The following is a 22,424-nucleotide window of genomic DNA, read 5'->3' on the forward strand; positions in this document are numbered from 1 at the left end:
AGGTCTAAACCAGGTCCAAACCAGGTCCATGGGTGTATATTAGTCTCATATATTTGTTCTGATCAGTTCCAGATTGTTCTAAACACACTCAGGTTCTGCTCTGTTCTGTCTGTGGGACTTTTTTAGTATCAAAACCTGTGAAAAATGAGGGTCTAGTTTCGTTACTTGTTTTAGAATTTAATTTGAATTTCAATACATTTAACACCCCAAGGAGGGTAAACCATCTGCTCGTCTCCATGGAGATGCTACTGCTTTGACTAGTGCGGAGAGTGCGGAGGCTGCACTTTTCAGATCTAGAATGTTCCTCAATATAGCATTAAATATAACAAATGAAAACAAGGAGATGACAACACCAGGTCAATGTAACGGAGATAAAAATGCACTTATTACTATTTGCTGGTTGTTTGTTATGTTTCATTATAGTTTATATGTGAATTTGATCATTTTGACATATTATTTTGAAAACTGGAAGTGTGTGTTGCTCCCATGTTTTATATTTTGTGTCTTGTCATTTGTATATGGCCTGATGAAAAGTTCACAGCTGTTACACCAAGTTATAGGTCAGATCTGTGGAGATGCGACGCCACTCCCAGCAAGAGTGTGTGTTTATCAAGGCAATTTTGAGTCATAAAACCACTTCTATTTAGTTTAATGTCATACTGTGGAACATTCCAGGAAAAACATACTGTACCATCTGACAGATAGGAGACACCGCACTAGAAAGGTTACACAGTGCACCTTTAATTAGTGAATTACAGCTTTTCTTAAATGTGTGGACCTTGTGTTTTATGAGTTTAGTGGAAAACTTAATTAGAGAAAGACGCGGAGGCTGCACTTTTCAGATCTGAGGAAGTGTGCTGCAATTAAAGCATTACCTGCCGCCATTTTGAGAGCTCCGAACAGCTGGTGTCTGTCTGTGAGCTCCAGCGCTCCAAGCTGTTTCCTCCACACTTACACTTCTATTATTACAAACTTTTAACACTAAATCCTCTGACCCTCTGACTCTCCTCTACACCTCTGACCCTCTGACTCTCCTCTACACCTCTGACCCTCTGACTCTCCTCTACACCTCTGACCCTCTGACTCTCTCTCTCTACACCTCTGACCCTCTGACTCTCCTCTGACACTCTCTGACCCTCTGACTCCTCCTCTGACTCTGACTCTCTGACTCTCCTCTGACCCTCTCTTTCCTATCTCCTCTGCTCCTGTCTCTTCTCTCCTTTGCTCCTCTGCTCCTGTCTCCTCCTCTCTCCTCAGCTCCTGTCTTCTCTGCTCCTGTCTCCTCTGTCTCCTCAGCTCCTGTCTCCTCAGTTTGTGTCTCCTCCTCTGTCTCCTCTGCTCCAGTCCCCTCTGTCTCCTCTGCTACCATCTCCTCAGCTCCTGTCTCCTCTGTCTCCTCAGCTCCTGTCTCCTCTGTCTCCTCAGCTCCTGTCTCCTCTGTCTCCTCAGCTCCTGTCCCCTCTGTCTCCTCAGCTCCTGTCCCCTCTGTCTCCTCAGCTCCTGTCCCCTCTGTCTCCTCAGCTCCTGTCCCTCTGTCTCCTCAGCTCCGTCTCCTGTCTCCTCAGCTCTGTCTCTGTCTCCTCAGCTCCTGTCTCCTCTGTCTCCTCAGCTCCTGTCTCCTCAGTTTGTGTCTCCTCCTCTGTCTCTCTGCTCCAGTCCCCTCTGTCTCCTCTGCTACCATCTCCTCAGCTCCTGTCTCCTCTGTCTCAGCTCCTGTCCCCTCTGTCTCCTCAGCTCCTGTCCCCTCTGTCTCCTCAGCTCCTGTCCCCTCTGTCTCCTCAGCTCCTGTCTCCTCTGTCTCCTCAGCTCCTGTCCCCTCTGTCTCTTTCCTCTTAATGTGACTCTGTGTATTACAAAGGGATTACTGGGCTATTGGACATTATAGTTGAACTCTGTTGTTTGCTGCTGGAGTCACCTTCATGCTAAAGCTGCACTTTATATTCTGTTTACGTCAGCATCGCACACACACCCACACACACGCACACACACACACACACACACACGCAGTCCAGAACAACCACAACAACCTCTGCTATTATACACAAATACAGATACTTTAAAGGTCCAATATCACACATAACTGACTCCTGTGAGCTTTAAGTCATGTTCTAATGTTGTTCCCTCCTCAAAAACACACCTGGAGTTGTGTTTTGTTTCATTCACACATGTTTGAGTAACTCTTTATTATTTGTCTGTCTACATCTCCAAAGCTTGAAATGCTCTGTGATGTCATGAAGTGGCAGTTTGAAGTGAACAGCTCCTTTTGCCTTTAGTTCAGTAGAAATCGGCAACTCCAGGGCTGAAATGATCCAAATGATTTTAATGAAAGTGTGTGGAGTTTAAAAACACAGTGGAGCACTTCCTGTATTACCACGTGACATCACAAGGTGCAACAAAGAGTTTTCTGTTTGAGAGAAGAACTGCCTAAATCTACAGGGTTTGTGAGTTAAACTTGTGTGAATGAAATAAAACAACATTATAACACAGATAAGAAAAAAGCGTAAAATGGACCCTTTACAGAGAGGATAATCTGTAAAATGGATTGAAGCTTTTTTCTATGTTATAATATTGCTCCTCATCAAAAAACTGCCTGAAGAGGTTTTAGAGTCGTCCAAGCATAGTCCAGTGAGGTTCATTTGGTCATAATTTATGTTATGAGGTCCTTTTTTTCAGACCAAGAGTTTGTTTTCATCAATGACAGTTTGGACTGCTTCCTGCGCTCTTTCAGGGAAACAGGGAGGGAGTTCAGTCCACGGAAAAAGGAACTTAGACCAGAATGTGAGAAGGAAACAGCGAAGGTGAAACACGAGCAACAAAACACAAAGCAGAACTGGAACAACTCAAATCATCCATTTGTGGCAATGTGAAAGAAAGAAGCACATTCTGGACTGGGACAAAGTAAACAGTCCACAAAGCTGTTGTTCTTCCTCCTCTGATAAGAAAACAACGCCAAAACCTGTTTAAATCAACTGAGCGACACGTCACAGCAACATCACGAGACTCTGAGGAGGAACGCAGCAGCAGAACAAACTGTCAGGGATGAAAACAAAGTCTTGGTCTGAAAAAAGAACCTAACAACAACAGCAAGTCATCTATGCATGTTTGAGTCATATAATGATCTCTCCTGGGCCCTATTCAAGCCCTCCTTTCTGTTAGGTGTACGAGACCCCGTGTCTTGTTCAAGTCTCCGCCCACTAGCATACACAACCAGGAAATGCTCCCCAACACACAGCCCCTCCCCTCACAGAACAGCGCGCTACAGAGAGGCAGAGTATCAAACACAAACTGAATACACTGTTTTTGGGTGAATATAGCATTTTCAGAACAATAAAAGGAACATAGTGATCTCATAAGTGATGTGTGAGCAGTTAATGCCCCATAGAAGTGTAATAGAACCTCTTAAACTTCTATTTTTATCACACAGAGGAGAAACATCATTAAGAAGGTAGACTTTATTGTCCCTGTGCGGAGCCTTCAGCGCTGCTGCTGCTGGAGCTCTGCAGATGAATGTAATCCCGTGTAATGGGCTCTGATCATCATGGGTCTTTTTAAAGGAGACTTCTGGAGTCCTATGTCAGGGTTTAAACACTGATATTTATTTTTAAGAGGATAAAATCAAATTAAATCAAATAGAATTGAGACCAATTGATCAATATGATTTGTGATTAGTTTTTATACGTATTTAAAGCAGGTATGAAAACAGGACGGGGTGAAAAAAGTTAGAAGAATTTATGTTACAGTTTATATATACATATATATATATGTATATATATATATATATATATATATATATATATATATATATATATATATATATATATATATATATATATATATATACATAAATCCAAGCAAACTGTACTGCACTTAAACAACCACAGAAAGAAAACTGCTTCAAAGTGAATGAAGCAGGTAGGATTTTGAAGCAAATTCCTGACTGGTTTTACAGTGGGATTTTGCCTCTGCACATTTACCAAACGCACATCGTGGCCCACAGATTTATTTGGCATTTTATAAGGCACACTGCCTTGTGCAGTAGGTCTGCTCTGCCAACACTGTAGCATTCATTTTGATTAGTTTTTGCTTTATTTCGTCCTGCCCTTCAAATCAGTGTGGACTAAGGGCCGAGCCGGTGTGTGCTGTACGCAGGAAGGAGAGACAGCGTGAAAAGGTAAGGAGGGGCGTGATGACGTGAGGCAGGTGGACAGGTAGGATGTTTCAAAAATGTAACCTGTCCTGTGATACATGCTGGTACTGGAGGGCACACACTGTAGTGGACAAGTCACACACTGGGTTGTGTGTGTTTGTTGTGCGTCACACAGTGTCCATGAGCTCCAGACGAGCACACAGTCTGCAAAGAGACACCTCACACTCCTGCATACCGCTACAAGTTTACTGCCGACAGCAGAGGCCGTAATGAAATATAATCACACTCATCGAGAGTCAGACCTCGAGTCTGAACCAAGACCAAGTCCAAATGTGCTCAAGTCCGAGACAAGACCAAGACCAACAGTTGTGTGGTTGGGGATAGTTGTGCGGTTGGGGATAGTTGTGTGTGGTTGGGGATAGTTGTGCGGTTGGTTGTGCGGTTGGGGTTGGTTGTGCGGTTGGTTGTGCGGTTGGGGATAGTTGTGCGGTTGGGGATAGTTGTGCGGTTGGGGTTGGTTGTGCGGTTGGGGTTGGTTGTGCGGTTGGGTTTGGTTGTGCGGTTGGGTTTGGTTGAGCGGTTGGGGTTAACTGTGCGGTTGGTTGTGCGGTTGTTGATAGTTGTGCGGTTGGGGATGTGGTGGACTGATGTGGACTGACCTGCAGCAGAGCAGCTGCCAGGTACACGGACATGAAGATGGGGGTCAGGGTGGTGTGTCCGCTCTTCATCAGGTGAATGGTGTAGAGGAAGATGAGGTGCCCCGGGATGACCAGCAGGAGGAGCACCTGAGCAGAGCGGTGGTTTGCTCCTAACGCAGAGGAAGAAAATGTTATATTAAAGGTTCTATATTATACAAAAGTGACTCTTGTGAGCTATAGTTATGTTCTAATGTTGTTCCCTCCTCAAAAACAGACCTGGAGTTGTGTTTTGTTTCATTCACCCATATTTGAGTAATTCTGCACTATTAGCCTGTTCACATCTGAAGCTTCAACCTTGTGATGTCATGAAGTGGTAGTTTTCATGTAAACACCTCTTCTTACCTTGGCATTTGTTTTTGAGGCAACAACATTATAACACAGATTAACGTTCACAAGAATCCCTTTTGTAAAATAAAAAACCTTTAAAAGCCGTTTCTGAAACTTTAAAAACTGGCAATATTTTCATTTGTTCAAAGTTTGTGGGAAAATGAAGTCATAAGGAGCGTTTACAAGAGTAAACATTGTACAGACCTGTGCCGAAGAAGGTGCGGCAGGGGTAGTAGCAGCCCTTGGCCTCGTCGGGGACCTCTCCTGGTGCACAGTGAAAGTGCAGGTGTGTGGAGAAGCGGCTGGACTGGATGGCCACCAGGTTTCCTCCGATCCCTGAGAATCACAAAGAGCACAAAGAGCACTGTGATTACACTGGGCAAAATATATATATATTTTGGATCTTAAAGGTTGTATGGAGGATTTTTTTAGTTTCAAATTGTGAATGAAAGTTCGAAAGAGCATTATAGAGAGGACCAAAAAAAAATTAAAAAAAAAGAATGAAAATCCATCAGCTGTGGACATGGTGAGGCCAGTTAAACATGACTGGCTGTTAGGGGTGTGTAAAAATACTGAAATATTGTATCGTTTAATGTGATGATACAGTATTTTCTGAAATTATTTTGTTACAGAGCTACAGTTTTGTTGTTTGTTCAGAGGAAGGTTGAGGTATGTATTTTTGTGGTCGCTGAAAGAAGAAGAGAAGGGAAGGAGCGAAGCCAAACTAAAGTGATTCTTGGAGATTCCTTCCAGCAATGGTGCGACTGAAGCAGACAAAGGGTCTAAACACTGACGGATTGGTCACTTAAGTGACTTCTGGACAGGAAACTTCAACAGCAATTCATTCACCAATGTTTTATTTGACACCTGGCTCTTGCCATCTTACTTGTTACTTGTTTAGAATGTATTATTACCATTTATATTTTCTCTCTTTGTTATTATATTATATTGTGATGTGTGAGCTACTGTGTCCAAATCATTTCCCTTGTTGATCAATAAAATCCGTCAAAGTCTAAGTCTAAGTCTGAACATGCACCAGCTGTAAACAAGCATGACTTCTAGTGTGAGGCGGAGACAGGAGGAGGTGTTTCTACTGTGGACGCTGTGGAGGAGGGGGTGGTGACATGCATAAGTGACATTTGAAATAGGACAAACAGTCTCTTTCCTTGGAAAATCCTCTATACAACCTTTAATTCAGACACATAGTGTTTGTGTGTGCTCTACACTTATAATCTGACACTCGGGGATCATAGGGGAGGGACGACACACAATTTCCACAAGACGAGACAAGATACAAGACTGGGTCCATGAGAATGAGACAAGATGAGATTTTAAAATAATTCCTAATATATAAATTTCATGATTCAGTTTCCAATTTGGGAAATAAAAAAAATAAAAAAAGAACAGACTTATTTTAAAATCTGTTTACATTTTTTTCATTTATAGAACAACATTTTTGGTTTGGGGTTAGGGACAGTTTAGGGTTTCAGTTAGTTTCTGGTTGGACCTGGAAGTGACATTACACAATTTCTACAAGACGAGATGAGACACGAGACGGATTTTAACATAATTCCTATTATATAAATTTCATGGTTCATGCCCCACAATTTTTTATTTACTTTGATTTCATATTTTTGTTTCCATTCTAGTGCTGCTTTTTGGAATTGTCAGAGATGTAACTCACCAACACATGACCCTTTTCCATCCAATCTAAATGTAAACACTGAAAATCTCAGGTCGATATACTGGCTGATACATGGGCCGATATTTGCCCTTTTCATCATTTTGTTCGGCCCAGCCAGCAGCCTAATATATGCATAAAGAAAAGATGCATGAAACTTTATTTGAACATTTTAGTCCAAAGAGGGCACAGCAAAAATGTGACGTCACTGGACTCTACACAGTTTGTGGAAAAAGACGGTTTTGGATGAGTTTGTACTCAATTTGAACTTGGCCAACCGTAGTATCCAGTGGGAGCTGACGTGGCCGTAAACGACGAAACGAAAATGACGACAAAGCACCATATGCTGTGGGCCCTCATGTGGAGAGCTGCACATCACACTAGAGCAGAGGTTTTTTTTTTACCAAAATGATGATGTGATACTGCCCAATCCTATGAGTATCAAGGACCCACAATGCAGGACTGTACTTGCAGAGTTGTTTAATTGAAACTTCAACAAAAATCTGAAGTAAAACATAAAATTCCAAAATAACAGGACTTGACACAGACAAATGAACCAACAAAGGCTTTATACGCACACAGACCAACGAGACACTGGTGGGACATATTAGGGTGGGGCAAACAATCAAGTATAACAGGAAGTATAACTAAAAAATAAAGTAAACAAAGTAAAATATTGGATTGATTCTTAATGTTAAAATAAAAGCAAAACATTTTATTTAATGATAAAAAGAAAAAAGAAGACATAACATTAGAAATAGATGGGTTACAGATTAAAAGAGTCATGACTGATGAAGGTCTAAACTGGAGTTTGCTTCATATAAATGACACTAAAGGCAACATTTCCAAAGCCACAGCTGTGCTGCATAAAGTCAGGTTTTCACTAATTAGTGCAACATTATTATACTGTATAACTCTGTAATTGCACCATATCTAATGTACAAAATTTGAGGGTCAACATGCAAAATGTACCATTATTATGTTTTGCATGTTGACCTTAAGAATGATCACCAGTCATTAAAGTGAGACATCCAACCCATTATTTGTTCATCTTAAAAGTGCTGAAAATGTGTGCTATTGTCAAATTAAAGGGCCCATCTGTTGCAAAATCACTCTTTTCACATTGTATCTTCTGCACATAAACAAGCACATTTTGGGTTTTGGAACATCCATTACACAATAGTTGTGAAATCTTACTGATTTCTTTGAGACAGTCAGGACCAGGAACTATGAAAGTCCGCCTATTGCTCCTCCCCCCGCCCGTCCTGAGAAAGCACAGGCTCCGCCCTCCAAACCCTTCCTCCGCCCATCTCAGGGAGGGAGGGGGACAGGTGTGTGACCCTGATAGTGGTAGAATAAACTTTTATTCATCATGGAGATACAGCGCGTTCAGCCGCATGTGTTGGACCCGGAATCGGACGAGGACTTTGAGGAGCACGAAGCTCAAGCACCACGTCCACATCAACTGAACATTACTGATTGGTAAAGTATTAATAAACACTAGTAGATCAACTTATTATATCGTGTTCACTGCAGTGTAGAACAATGAACTTATGCTGTCGCTTTTGTTTAGGTGTTCATGTGGGAATTGTCAGACGATGTGGGTGGAGGCGGTGGAGTGGGGGAGGGGGGCGGGTGTGAAGCGTTTTCTGCTACGTCAAACGCGTCATAAGTGTATCTGCTGTGTCATCGTTGTAGCAGCTTTAGTTCGTTGTCACGTGGGAGGGTGGCAGAAATACACTGCAATTTGTAAAAAAAAAAACACAGAATCAATCTAAAACCACTTTGGCGACAAATCCAAGGCCCACACATCACTCTTAGAAGGTAGAAAGATCTGAAAAGTTGATTTTGCATGAGATGGGCCCTTTAAGTCTCCTCAAAGTCATGTATATAACAAAGTGTAATGTATTACCTGTAAATATTCAAAGAGTGTTTGAGATGAGAACAAACCACTACAATTTAAAAGGAACCAACATGTTAAAAAAGGTTATGGACTGAAGCATCTCTGTGATTCATTTATGGAAATGTCTTAACAAAGAAATCAAACGATCAAGTACAATAATGGCATTTAAAAAAAACACATTAAATCCAGTGCAGTGTGGACGTATGAAAAAGAAAACTAAGAAGCTGTTGTCCATAAAAGTGAAGAGTTCTGTTTGCAACTGATTAATATTTGAGAGTGAACTGTTTTATGTAACTCTCAGTGTTGATGTATTGTCTGGAAAAGGGAAAATAGGGCAGATAACGTAAGATGACTCTTCTTTAGGCTCATTTTATTCATTTCTTATATCTTTAATGTTAGGACAATGTGTTTTTATACCTTATGAAAAAACAAAACAAAACTCAAACACACACAAAGCTACAGAAATTACAAAATAAAAATGACCACCATGACAGCGTAGGTCACAGTGGGCGTGTACAGGTGGAGGTGAAAACGGGGGTAGATCGGTCAAAAAATATTGGCGTCTTGAAATTAAGCGATTAAAGATGACTCAAACATGTGCGAATCCCTCCAAAAACAACTGAAGGGGAGTAAATGGTGAAGAGAAATGACTATAACACTAGGATGACCATATTTCCGTTTGTGAAAACACGGACACCTTACCGGGGGTGGGAGGTGGGGCCTCGACATTGAGCTACAGTCGTCCCTCACTATATCACGGTTCACCTTTTGCGGTCTCACTGTTTTGCAAATTTATTTTTTATTTTTTCTTTGTTTTGTGTCAATTTTGCATGTTTTTTTTTTTTTTTTTTTTTTTAACACACGGGTGGGTCAGGACTAAACCAGGTCTAAACCAGGACTAATCTTGGACTTAAGAGAGAGAACGCTGAGCAGTTTGTCCACAAAACGCGATCGGGCAATTGTCGCGTTTTCCTCCGTGAGGTGTGAAGCTGAGCTGGTCCTTTCTCCTGCGGCCACCTCCGAGCCCGTCCTGACAGTGAGTCCTGTTTCAGTCCTGGTTTAGTCCTAGTTTAGTCCAAGTTCAGTCCTGGATTAGTCCTGCTCTTCAGTCCTGGAATCAGTCCTAGGTTAGTCCTGGGTTATTCCTGTTTTAGTCCTGGTTTCGTCCTTCTGTTTCAGTCCTGGAATCAGTCCTAGGTTAGTCCTGGTTTAGTCTTGGTTCAGTCCATGGCGTAGGCAGCGCAAAAATTTGATATAATCTCGGGTTAACGGGCAGGTGCGATGTTGTACTGGGGGTCTCCAAAAATGTACCCGTGCAGGAGTCTGCGCTGTAGGACTCCATTACGGAATAAATGATTCTTCAGCTCGTTACATAAAGAAGGAGGAAAATAACACAAGGACGACAACAGCAATAAGTTTTAAGAAGGAAGTAAAAAGGGTTGTAACTGTCCTGTCTGAAAAAAGTGTATAAAGTGTGTGGTGAGGGGTTTTACAGCCTTAACACAGATATAATAATTGTAAAATATAAAGTTGACTATGTGGATTTCACCTATCGCGGGTTATTTTTAGAACGTAACCCTGGCGATAAACGAGGGACACTGTAGTCTCACTTCACAACCTGTGCACATGGACTCCCACTTGTCCCGACGCCCAGGACAGGACGCAAAATACGCACATGTCTGGGGAAAAACGGACGTTTGGTCACCCTATATAACACGGTTGACGCTTTGAAAAGTCTGTTTTGCAGTGAGAATCTATAATGTGAATATAAAAATGTGTCCAAACATTTGACTGTATGGAACTTTGTACATGTGCTCTGTGGTAAAACAAGAAAAAGAAACAGGAAACCACCATCACTTGGACTCCGCTGTGTGCTTATTACAATGCATTTTACAGCTTTGTGACAATAAAAACGTCACTGTAATTACACCTTATGTAACTCCAAACATGACGGATTTTGACAAAAAAAACAGACTTATTTTAAAATCTGTTTACATTCTTTTCATTTAGAGGAACAATATTTTTGGTTTGTGGTTGGGGAGAGTTTGGGGTTTCAACAGCAGCTGTGAGCTTGTACAAAATATTTACTTCACAAAAACACACAATAAAACAAGGCTGAGGTAAGAAGCTAGGCTAGGCTGAGTTAGCATTAGCAGTGACCGTCAATTAGTGAGATATAAAGTGTGATATGAAGCATGTTCGATTATTCTTACATTATTTACAGATTTGACACTATTTGTGGTTGAAAAGATGATTTTGAAAGGTAGCTGTCTCTGTTTGATGAATAAGGAACGAAAACAAAGCTGGAAATCAGATGTGGACATCCTGGTTGCACCCGGAAGTGACATCACACTTAATAATTCTATTTAACTTGTAACTGAAATTGTAATGTTTGGCCCCATGGACCCACAAGCTGATATGGATCCTTTCAAGGAACTACTGTATTTTCTGCACTATTAGACTACGTTCAGTCAGCAGGGCTTAATGCTCGATTTTTTTGTGAAATCCAATGTTTTTGCGAGGTCATTCACATTTCCAATTAAATGTGACTTGTATGTGATCTCCAATGTGAATGTTAAACGGCCCGAAAGTGTCCTGCATGCTCACTGGAGACACGATGATGATGACGAGAAGTTGTCCAAACATGGACGTGAGCACTTGAGCATCTGGAGATTTTAAAGTTCCTCTCGTACCGGAGCCAGAACATGAACAACTTACTTGTTTTAAGGAGGAGATTGAGAAGGAGAAGGACGAGGTTTTTGGCCGTGGTGTTTTGTGGGACAGCGGCAGTGACGTCCGTTGAAAGGAACGTGTGGATGTGGAGACGGAGCCAAGAGTGGTGAGTGGTGATGTGCTTCACTTCAGTTCAGAGTTCATTAACAATTTTCGCCTACTTCAGCTCAGAATAGTGAAGTTTGTGTCTTGTTGATAACGTGTAGGTCGAATGAATGCGCTTTGGTCGTTCACACTGAAGTCACATGTCAAAAGATCAGATATGTATTGGTTTCAGGAGCACATATCCAAGTGTCCTGGGTCACATTTGAAAAAATCGGATCTGTGTCGTTCAGACTGTCATTAAAAGATCAGACACAGGAACATAGAAGCCAAAAAATCGGATTTGGGTCACTTCAGGCTGCAGTCTGAACGCAGCCTGAAGTCATTAAATGGTCTATTTTCGAACTTTTTTTCACAAATAAACCGCACTGGACTTTAAAGGAAACACAACAGTTGGATGGGTCAGTGGGACTTTGTTTGGCGTGTTCACAGTGACTGTAAATGGCCTCGCTAGATGGTGCACTAGCTATCCAAACAGTTAAACGTAGACCCAGAAGAAACTTCACAGAGAGCGGCTGACTTTGGTGAAATTTAGAGTTGTTGTTTTTTCTCGTGAAACTGCAATAATAAACACATACAGAAATAGCCATCAATATCAGTGCCAAATAATTTATAAATTATAAAAAGCACCAACAATTAAAGTAACAGTCAGTTAGCATAACGGTTAGCATAGCGAAATTGGCATATGAATTGCAGACTAGTTTGCATAACAACCAACCAAAACTGTGCTAACTAGGACATTTCAAACACAAAAGACAATACCAAAGGTGTACAATCATGTTTCCCCATGTAATACTCACAGACGACGCTTAAACAAGCACCAAAAGAAACACCAGAACCGAAGGGCGGCCATTTTGCTGGAGAGAGGCCTGAACAACAACTTCCTGTTTAATGTTCTTCTACTACTATTATTACTACTGGAGTAAATTAAAGCGATCATTAGGTGGCGTAATTTAGCAAGGAATAAACATAAGACAATCAAATGCAGTAAACATAACAGTGACTCTGGGCTTTGTTCAGTTGTGGCGTGTAGGGAGGGTGCTGTCTGTCGCTGGATTGTCGGCGTGTTCACAGTGACTCAGTTGTTCAGTTGTGTCTAGAAGTGGCACATTGCACTTCGCTTTTTCAGTTTGTTCCTCCGTTCTGTTCCTTCGTCGGTGTGGAGTGATGAGTGTGTCTGTGGGTGTGTTTCTCTGTGCGGTCGCTGTCTGCTCCGTGTGTGTTTGTGTGTTCTGCGGGTGGTGCGGCTTTGTAGTTTACTGAAGTTGTGCTGGGACACCTGAGTGGATTCGTGTACAGTATAGGGCGCTCTGGATTGTGGGGCGCACAGTCATTTTTTGATGAGGTTAGAGGCTTAAGAGCGCGACCTATAGCCCGGAAAATATGGTAATTCGTCCCTCAGCCACCAACTTTGGCATCACTGTAGACTGTGATTTTAAACTTAACAAGTAGGTCAATAGATGCACTAGGAATTTCGGACTTCTGGTCATTGCGCAATTCATACTGGGAAGGATTCTCTAAAAAAGTGAGCATCAAACCTCCAGGTTTGTTTTCCCGGTGGGATGTGTCTATTGACAAAGTCGATCTTTTCAAGTCTTTTGAACCTATATCACTTTTGTTCTGGTTTTGATATTGTCATATTTTAGTTTTGGGATTTGGACATCGTAATTGTGTGGTTGTTGGATCCTAACAGAGGAAAACAGCTTGAGAAATGTGTTTGTGAACTCCATAAATGCAAAACTGAATCAGATGTGTGTGACTGCAAACCTCTGTTCAAACTGTTTCTCTTCCCAACGGAATTGAAAAATAGTGAAAGGTGAAGGCGATGGGCAGGATTGATCCACAGGAAGGACCAAAAAGGAAACCTTTGACTGCCTAAGAAATCATCCCGAGTTTGCAGCGAACATTTTGTATGTGGAGCAACAACAAAGCGAGATCCTGTTTGATAAGCGAAAGGTGCAGAAGACAAACAATACAATCAATCAATGAAGCTGCCCGGGGACGACAGGTGGAAATGAGCACTGATGCTACAACCTGATGTACAATCCATCTCTCCTGTTAAGGTTAATGCAAAAATTGTGCGCTGTCCCTGTCTCAAACAAATAAATAAATAAATAAATAAACAGGCTGAGCTCGCACGTTCTTGCTCTTGTGGTTTTACAGCAACATCACGTGTTTCTTGGTGGTGCCTTTCACTTTGGCGTTGACTTTTTAAATTCGTAACCAAAGTTGAACGAGGGATCAGGATTCTGCCTTGATGTCGCTCCACATACAAAATGTTCTCTGTAAACTCAGGATGATTTCCTTTTTGGTTCTTCCTGTGGATCAATCCTGCCCTTCACCTTTCACTATTTTTCAATTCCGTTGGGAAGAGAAACAGTTTGAACAGAGGTTTACAGTCACACACATCTGATTCACTTTTGCATTTATGGAGTTCACAAACACATTTCTCAAGCTGTTTTCCGCTGGATCCAACAACCACACAATTACTATGTCCGAATCCCACAACTAAAATATGACAATATCAGAACCAGAAACAAAAGTGATATGGTTCAAAAGAGTTGAAAAGACCAGCTTTGTCAATAGACGCATCCCACTGGGAAAACAAACATGGAGGTTTAATGTTCACTTTTTCGGAAAATCCTTCCCAGTATGAATTGCGCAATGACCAGAAGTCTGAAATTCTTGATGTGTCTATTCTGTGGTTAAATCCAGTTTTTATCACCTTCGTCTTTTATACACAGTGAAACCTTTTTTATCTTTTAATAATTTTGAACAGGTGGTGCATGCTTTTATCTCTACTTGTTTGGACTACTGCAGTGCACTCTACACGAGAATCATCCAAAACGCACTTCATCACTTGCAGGTAGTTCAGAACTCTGCTGTGCGTCTTTAAACAGGGAGAAAAAGCGCAATCACATTACCCCAATTCTTGCATCTTTGCACGGGCTTCCTGTTAATTTCAGAATTGATTTAAAGATTTAATTTTTTGTTTTTAAAGCTTTGAATGGACTGACCCCACAGTACATTTCACACCTCATCCAGATTTACTGCCCGCACGCGCTCTGAGGTCCGAGGGTCGGCTCCAGCTCGTGGGGCCTAAAACGAGACTTAAACCCAGGAGGACAGGACCTTTTCTGTGGTCGGCCCCAAACTCTGGAACTCTGCTCCTCCACGTCCCAACAGCCTCACAGTGGAGAGTTTTAAGTCTTGTCTTAAGACCCACTTTTATTCTCTGGCTTTTAATACCGCGTGAGTTGTGTGCTCCTCTGTGTCTTTATTTTATTTTAGATTTCATTTGATATTTCATTTTATATTATATTATATTATATATTATATTTTATTTTATTTTAAATAATTATTTATTTATTTATTGGTTTTATCCATTTTATTTTTTTTAGTACTGCTTTTATGTATTGATTTTATTATTTTTATTGATTTTATTTTATTTATTGATTGTATTAGTTTCCTTACAGTTGAAACATAACATTCTGCTTATTTTTATTATTATTATTTTTTTAAGTAAAATGTCTTACATTGCTACGTGAAGCACTTTGGAAACTGTTTTGTTTATAAAATGTGCTATACAAATAAAGTTTGATTGGACTGGATTAACTTGAGCCGGAGACAGGTGAGACAGGTGAGACAGGTGAGACAGGTGAGACAGGTGAGAGTCTCATGTGGAGTTTTCTGTGGGAGTGTCAGATGCAGATGTGTGACCTGGTTTATGGTTCATATCTCTGTAATTACTGGGTCTATCCACATCCGTCATCAAAATTCTCTTGAAGGTGAAGCTAACTAGACACACTGCTCTGTCATTTTCATTTTTCATCTTTTTATTTGTTTCATTCATGAAAGACGAATCTAAAATAATTATGTTTCATGCATCACTGTGAATGAAAAGGAGCAGAAGCAAGAATAGACTTGTAACATCTGCCGCCTTTTCACACAAAATAAAACATTCCAACGGTTCCAAATTAAAGTATAATCTGCTACATTTATAAGCAACTCCTTTACGTGACAGACACAATATTAAAGACTTGTTCAATAACACAAAAGGACAGTTTATACTTTTCAGACTTTTTTAAGCATATTATATTTGACATTCTTTTGAACACTTGAATAGATTTTGAAGCTTTGTTTTTTCATTTGGACTGTCTGAAGCTCTGTTAGTCAAATTAAAGGGATAGTTCGGATTTTCTGACATAAATCTGTGTGTCATTCCCATGAGCAGTGTCGTGCATCCACACAGACTTACCCCCGACAGCGTCCGGTGAGCCCAGATACTGGCCGTTTTCAGTGCTGATGAAAGTAGTCCGGCAAGTTGGCTGGGGACTGTATAATAAAGTGCTTTTCTTCTCAAAACAATCTGTGTTCAAAAGAGTGATACATTTGCATCACAAAACCATCGTTGCCTAAAAAGTCAGACCTCATAATCACTTGGCACTATTTTCTCTCCGTTCGTATCACTGCGCGCTGCCGCCAGGTGACAGCCGCGCCTGGTTCACTTTGTTTACTGCTCGGAATGTTAACGACAACATGTCTGATTACGACACCGACAATAAAGACTTTGCCTTTACCACAAAGCCAAGGGGAGATCTTTATGAACCCAAATATACTGATGCTGAAAGTCGCCAGATGGAGTTAGAACGAGCAGAGAGAGAAAAGAGACAGAGAAGTGGTACAAGTTGACGCTGGAGTCGTGAGAGACTGAGTGAGCGACAATCACCATCACATCATTTAGAAACTCGTATACAGTGAACATAGAACCTCCACTGTGACTGAAGCATGAACGACTAATAGAAACATGAATCATCCACACGTCCACGTAGCTGCTGCCAATAGTGTACGTGACATTTACAATAGTAATAACAGTCGACTTATAAAGTTAGGTTTTGTAGAAGCTTCACTGGTGATATGACACTGAGTGATTTACTGCACACAGAGTTACAGCTGATTCTTGAGTCTGTTCTCTTGTAAACACAGCAGCACTTCCTCATTCTTACCTGGTTTGGTTTCCACATTGAAGCCAAAGGCAAGAAGCCAAAGTTTCCTCAGAGCAAAGTCTGTGACAGGAAAACAGTGAAATGTGCGTGGAGATTCAGCCAGATTTTTGTTGTTACAGCCTGGAGAATCAAGAGTTTGCACCATTTTTTAGATATATTTTTATGTATCTTATACAAGCTTATATACTTATGGCTCTAGCTCTCTCGTTAGCTCTCTCACATCGTGGCGGCGGTCTGCGCATGTAAACACTGCTGAACAACTGAACAAAGTGATGGATCCGTGTGCGGCTGTCACCTGGTGGCAGTGCGCAGTGATACGAACGGAAAGAAAATAGTGCCAAGTGATTATGAGGTCTGACTTTTTAGGCGGCGATGGTTTTGTGATGCAAATGTATCACTCTTTTGAACACAGATTGTTTTGAGAAGAAAAACACTTTATTATACAGTCCCCAGCACAACTTGCTGGACTACTTTCATCAGCACCGAAAACGGCCAGTATCTGGGCTCACCGGACGCTGTCGGGGGTAAGTCTGTGTTGATGCACGACACTGCTCACGGGGATGACATACAGATTTATGTCAAAAAATCCGAACTATCCCTTTAAACTTTAAAACTGAGTTTTAACACAATGTGACCATAAAGAACTGACTTAGCTGGAACTACAACAGGTGAGCTTCTTTGTGCTGTTAAACGTCCTTTAGCCTCGTCATTAGCCAGTAACAGTCGTTCATGGTTTTGTTAAAAAATCAAACTCCTGAGTAGAACCGTGAAGGCTCGGACTCATCACAGGCCGCTGGAAATGTGCTCTTTAAAACCATTTTGATGTTGCTGCGAAGTATCAATTCAGGATAAAACTGGGACAAAAGCCAAAAGGCCACCTACCAAATCCACCTGTCAAATCCACCTGTCAATCACAACCGTCTGAACCTGGGGAGATAAGACCTGGGCCCAGACTGCACTTCCCTGTGTGGACGCTTTATAAACCTGTGCCATGAGAAAGTTCAAAATGATGGAATGAACTCAAATAGACAAAACTGAAGCAGCTGAAAACACGTAGGTAGGATTGGGTACAAATTTAAAAAGATGTTTGTCTATATAATCTGCTTCTCTGTGATCCATGCCTCATTTCTCCAGTATTTTAGGAAGATGTGAGTCTGATCACTTGTGAATCTCCCTCATTTCAAAAACTGATGATTGACAGGTGGATTAGCCACTCAGGGACACACATGCTCTGTCGTATTGGGAAAAAATACAGAAAAAAATGAACGGAAAAACATGGAGGATTTCATTTAGACCTGATTTATTACTTTTTCAGTCCTAGTTCAGTCCTGGTTGAGTCCTGGTTGAGTCCTGGTTGAGTCCTGGTTTAGTCCTGATTCAGTCCTGGTTTAGTCCTGGTTTAGTCCTGATTCAGTCCTCATTTGGTCCTGATTTAGTCCTGGTGTAGTCCTTGTTTAGTCCTGGTTTAGTCCTGTTCAGTCCTGGTTCAGTCCTGGTTTAGTCCTGATTTAGTCCTGGTTCAGTCCTGATTTAGTCCTGGTTCAGTCCTGATTTAGTCCTGATTTAGTCCTGGTTCAGTCCTGGTTTAGTCCTGATTTAGTCCTGGTTCAGTCCTGATTTAGTCCTGTTCAGTCCTGGTTTAGTCCTGGTTTAGTCCTAATTTAGTCCTGATTTGGTCCTGGTTTAGTCCTTGTTCGGTTCATGTGGCGCTTTGTTGTCACCTGAGTTTTGTAAAGCACAAGTCAGTTCTGGTTTCTTTATGAAGTGGTTTTCGATCAGTGTTGTACTTTTGTGATGATGATATTGATTCTCGGGTGTCGTAGATTAGAACACCAGAGCAGACTCAGACTTGACGTCCTCTTTAAAGGGCGTCTGAAAGAGGACGTGTCACTGCTTCAGACGGAGCCACTCTTTGGCTCAGGTCCATCTGACCCCATCCAAAGGTCTGATATTATGAGACATGATTAAAGCTCCCTGTGGACTGACCGCACTGACACTGACCCCCCCACGATCCACCCCAGACCAGGACTGAACCAGGACTACAGCAGGACTACAGCAGGACTACAGCAGGACTACAGCAGGACTACAGCAGGACTACAGCAGGACTCAAACAGGATTGAAACAGGATTGAAACAGGATTAAACCGGGACTAAACCGGGACTGAATCGGAATTGCACCAGGACTTAACCGGGACTGAACTGGAACTCAACTGGGACTCAGTCGGGACTCAATTGGGACTCAATCAGGACTCAACCAGGACTGAAGTATGACTGAAACAGAAATAAACCTGGACTAAACCCACTCTAAATCAGGACTAAACCAGGACTGAACCAGGACTTTTGTACGACTGAACTAGGACTACTCCTCCTCACAATCCACCCGAGACCAGGACTGAACCAGGACTACAGCAGGACTGAACCAGGACTGAACCAGGACTACAGCAGGACTGAACCAGGACTGAACCAGGACTACAGCAGGACTGAACCAGGACTGAACCAGGACTACAGCAGGACTGAACCAGGACTGAACCAGGACCACAGCAGGACTGAACTAGGACTGAACCAGGACTGAACCAGGACTGAAACAGGATTAAACCAGGACTAAACCGGGACTAAACCGGGACTGAATCAGAATCGCACCAGTACTGAACCAGGACTGAACTGGGACTGAACCGGGACTCAATCAGGACTCAACTAAGACTCAACCAGGACTGAAGTATGACTGAAACAGAAATAAACCTGTACTAAACCCAGATAAATCAGGACTAAACCAGGACTAAATCAGGACTGAACCAGGACTTTTGTATGACTGAACTAGGACTACTCCTCCTCACAATCCACCCGAGACCAGGACTGAACCAGGTTTACAGCAGGACTGAACCAGGACTGAACCAGGACTACAGCAGGACTGAACCAGGACTGAACCAGGACTGAACCAGGACTAAACCAGGGCCGAACCAGGACTGAACCAGGACTAAACCAGGGCCGAACCAGGACTCAACCAGGACTGAACCAAGACTGAACCAGGACTGAACCAGAAATACCTTGGGACTAAACCCAGACTAAATCAGGATGAATGAGGACTAAACCATGACTAAACCATGACTGAACCAGGACTAAACCAGGGCTAAACCAGCACTGAACTAGGACTGAAACAGAAATAAATCAGGACTAAACCCAGACTAAATCAGAACTAAAACAGGACTAAACCAGGACTGAAACAGGAGTAAACCAGATCTGAACCAGGACTAAACCAGGACTAAAAAAAATTCAATCCATACTGGCGTCTTAAGAGCCAGTGTCCCGGCCCTCACCTCTTTACTCGGAGCACTCCATCTCTGTGCGTCTGACAACAGCACGGCGTGGATGGGACGAGCGCCCTTGACTGTGCTCTGAGCTTTATAAATAAACCAGGACCAAAGCACAGAGACACAAGAGCCCTTTAAACGAGACGGACACGAGGAGAAGACCGGAATATTAAAGGTTCAGATCAAACTGTTCTCTGATCTGTACTCGTGTAGTTTCCTCATCACAAACGCACCTGGAGTTGTGTTTGGTTTCACTCACACATGTTTAACACACAAACCCTGCACATTTAGGACGAGTTTCTCAATCTTATGTGATTGTTTTTCACAACCTTACATACCATGCTTCTCTCTGATTGGTTGATCTGCCTGTCAACAGTGTTGGGAAGGTGACTTTTAAAATGTAATCCCTTACAAATGACAGATTACAAACCCCAAAATGTAGTTTGTAACGTAATCCATTAAATTACTTAAAGTGAGTAATGTAATCTGAATACTTTGGATTACTTGATTTGCTGTAGAGAAGCAAAGACGAGGAAATCTTCACATAAGATGTTTTATCTGCTAAAAGACAATGAAAGGCCCAAACTTTACTGAACTGTATTAAAAATATTATTGATAAAAGACGAGGAGACACGGTCCACGCTGCATGATTTAGTCCTGTTAAATCCTGGTTTAGTCCTGGTTTAGACCAGGTTTAGATCTGGTTTTAGACCTGGTTTTTGTCCTGGTTTAGACCTGGATTTAGTCCTGGTTTAGTCCTGGTTTAGTCCCGGTTTATTCCTGGTTTAGTTCTGGTTTAGTCCTGGTTTAGACCTAGTTTAGACCTGGTATTACACCTGGTTTGGACCTGGTTTAGTCCTGGTTTAGTCCTGGTTCAGACCTGGTTTTAGACCTGGTTTAGACCAGGGTAAGAACTGGTTTGGACCTGGGTTTAGACCTGGTTTTAGTCCTGGTTTAGACCTGGTTTAGTGTCCGGCAATAAGTGGAATTACCAAACAAAACAAAACAAAAAAAACAGAATAGCCCAAAATGTGAAAACAGGAAAATACCGCCATGTAATCCATTTATTTCAACAAAGTAACTGTAATCCAATCACCACTCATTGAAACAGTAACTGTAACTGAACACAGTTACTCATAATTTGTACTCTGATTACGTAACTCCAGTACATGTAATCTGTTACTCCCCAACACTGCCTGTCAATCACTCCCTCTGAAATCAGGGAGACAGGACACAGCTCCAGATCCACTCGTCTTTGTAAAATTTTGTCAAAGCGTGCGGTTCTGCCTGGACAGGTAAATGAATGAAAGGTAAAAGGAGCTGTTCCCTTGAAAACTACAGCTTCATGACATCCCAAAGTGGAACAGAGCTTTTTGAACTCTGGAGATGTAGACAGATTAATAATAAAGAGTTACTCAAACATGTGAATGAAACAAAACACAAGTCCAGGACTGTTGTCTACGGAGTTTTGTTTTTGACTCACAAAGTCCATTTTGTGTAATATTGGACCTTTTAACAGTTATAATTATTGGAATTTCAGTTTTAATAAGACAATTCTGTTCAAAGTTTCATATTTTAACACGTCCAGAAGACAAAAAGACCAAATTCTGAACTGGCAAACTACTGTAATTTCCGGGCTATAGGTCGTGCTCTTTAGCCTCCAACCCCATCAAATCCACAATCCAGAGCGCCCTATACATGAATCCACTCGGGTGTCCCAGCACGACTTCAGTAAACTACAAAGCCGCACCACCCACAGAACACACAAACACACACGGAGCAGACAGAGACCACACAGAGAAACACACCCACAGACACACTCATCACTCCACACCGACGAAGAACAGAATGGAGGAACGAACCGAAAAAGCGAAGTGCAATGTGCCACTTCTAGACACAACTGAGTCACTGTGAACACGCCGACAATCCAGCGACAGACAACACCCTCCCTACACGCCACAACTGAACAAAGCCCAGAGTCACCGTGAACTAGAGATGCGCGGGTTGGGCGGATGACGGACAAAATATAATATTTTAATTAAATTCAGGCGGGTGGTGGTTTAACTTCTCAAATAAATAAATAAATATATTATATATATATATTAGCCTATATTGCTAAGTATTGTTACCTACATCTGAAAAAATGAGTGTCATTGTACAGTCTATGCTTGTAGTATAGTAGTAAGAATGTTTAAAAAAAAAAAAAAAAACCTAGTCAGAAAACGTTGTCAATTAATTAGCTGCACAAGACAACCAGTTAAGTTTGGGGTTGTTACGGACAATTAAGAATGTGAATACCATATTTTCCAGGCTATTAGGCGTCATTAAATGGTCTGTTTTCAAACTTTTTTCACAAATAAATCACACTGGACTTTAATGGAAACCCAACAGTGTGATGGGTGAGTGGTTTTGTTTGTTTGTGGCATTCACGGTGACTCTGGGCTTTGTTCAGTTGTGGCGTGTAGGGAGGGTGCTGTCTGGGACCAACGGATTGTCGGCGTGTTCACAGGTTCGTTCCTC

General features: G+C 41.8%; 1 protein-coding gene across 1 annotated transcript in view; it reads right to left on the minus strand.

Annotated features, from left to right (window-relative positions):
* slc41a2b (solute carrier family 41 member 2b) overlaps positions 1-22,424 on the minus strand; it is an 88,720-nt gene that overhangs the window by 15,536 nt on the left and 50,760 nt on the right. The window contains exons 10-11 of the mRNA XM_020923652.2: positions 5,377-5,508; positions 4,807-4,955 (exon numbers count right to left, since the gene is read on the minus strand). Coding sequence (XP_020779311.1) covers positions 4,807-4,955; positions 5,377-5,508 — 281 coding nt within the window. The remainder of the gene's footprint in view (positions 1-4,806; positions 4,956-5,376; positions 5,509-22,424) is intronic.

The sequence above is a fragment of the Boleophthalmus pectinirostris genome, unplaced genomic scaffold (genome assembly GCF_026225935.1).
Source record: "Boleophthalmus pectinirostris isolate CB_2022bp ecotype Guang Dong unplaced genomic scaffold, ASM2622593v1 HiC_scaffold_18, whole genome shotgun sequence".
Lineage (NCBI taxonomy): Eukaryota > Metazoa > Chordata > Actinopteri > Gobiiformes > Gobiidae > Boleophthalmus > Boleophthalmus pectinirostris.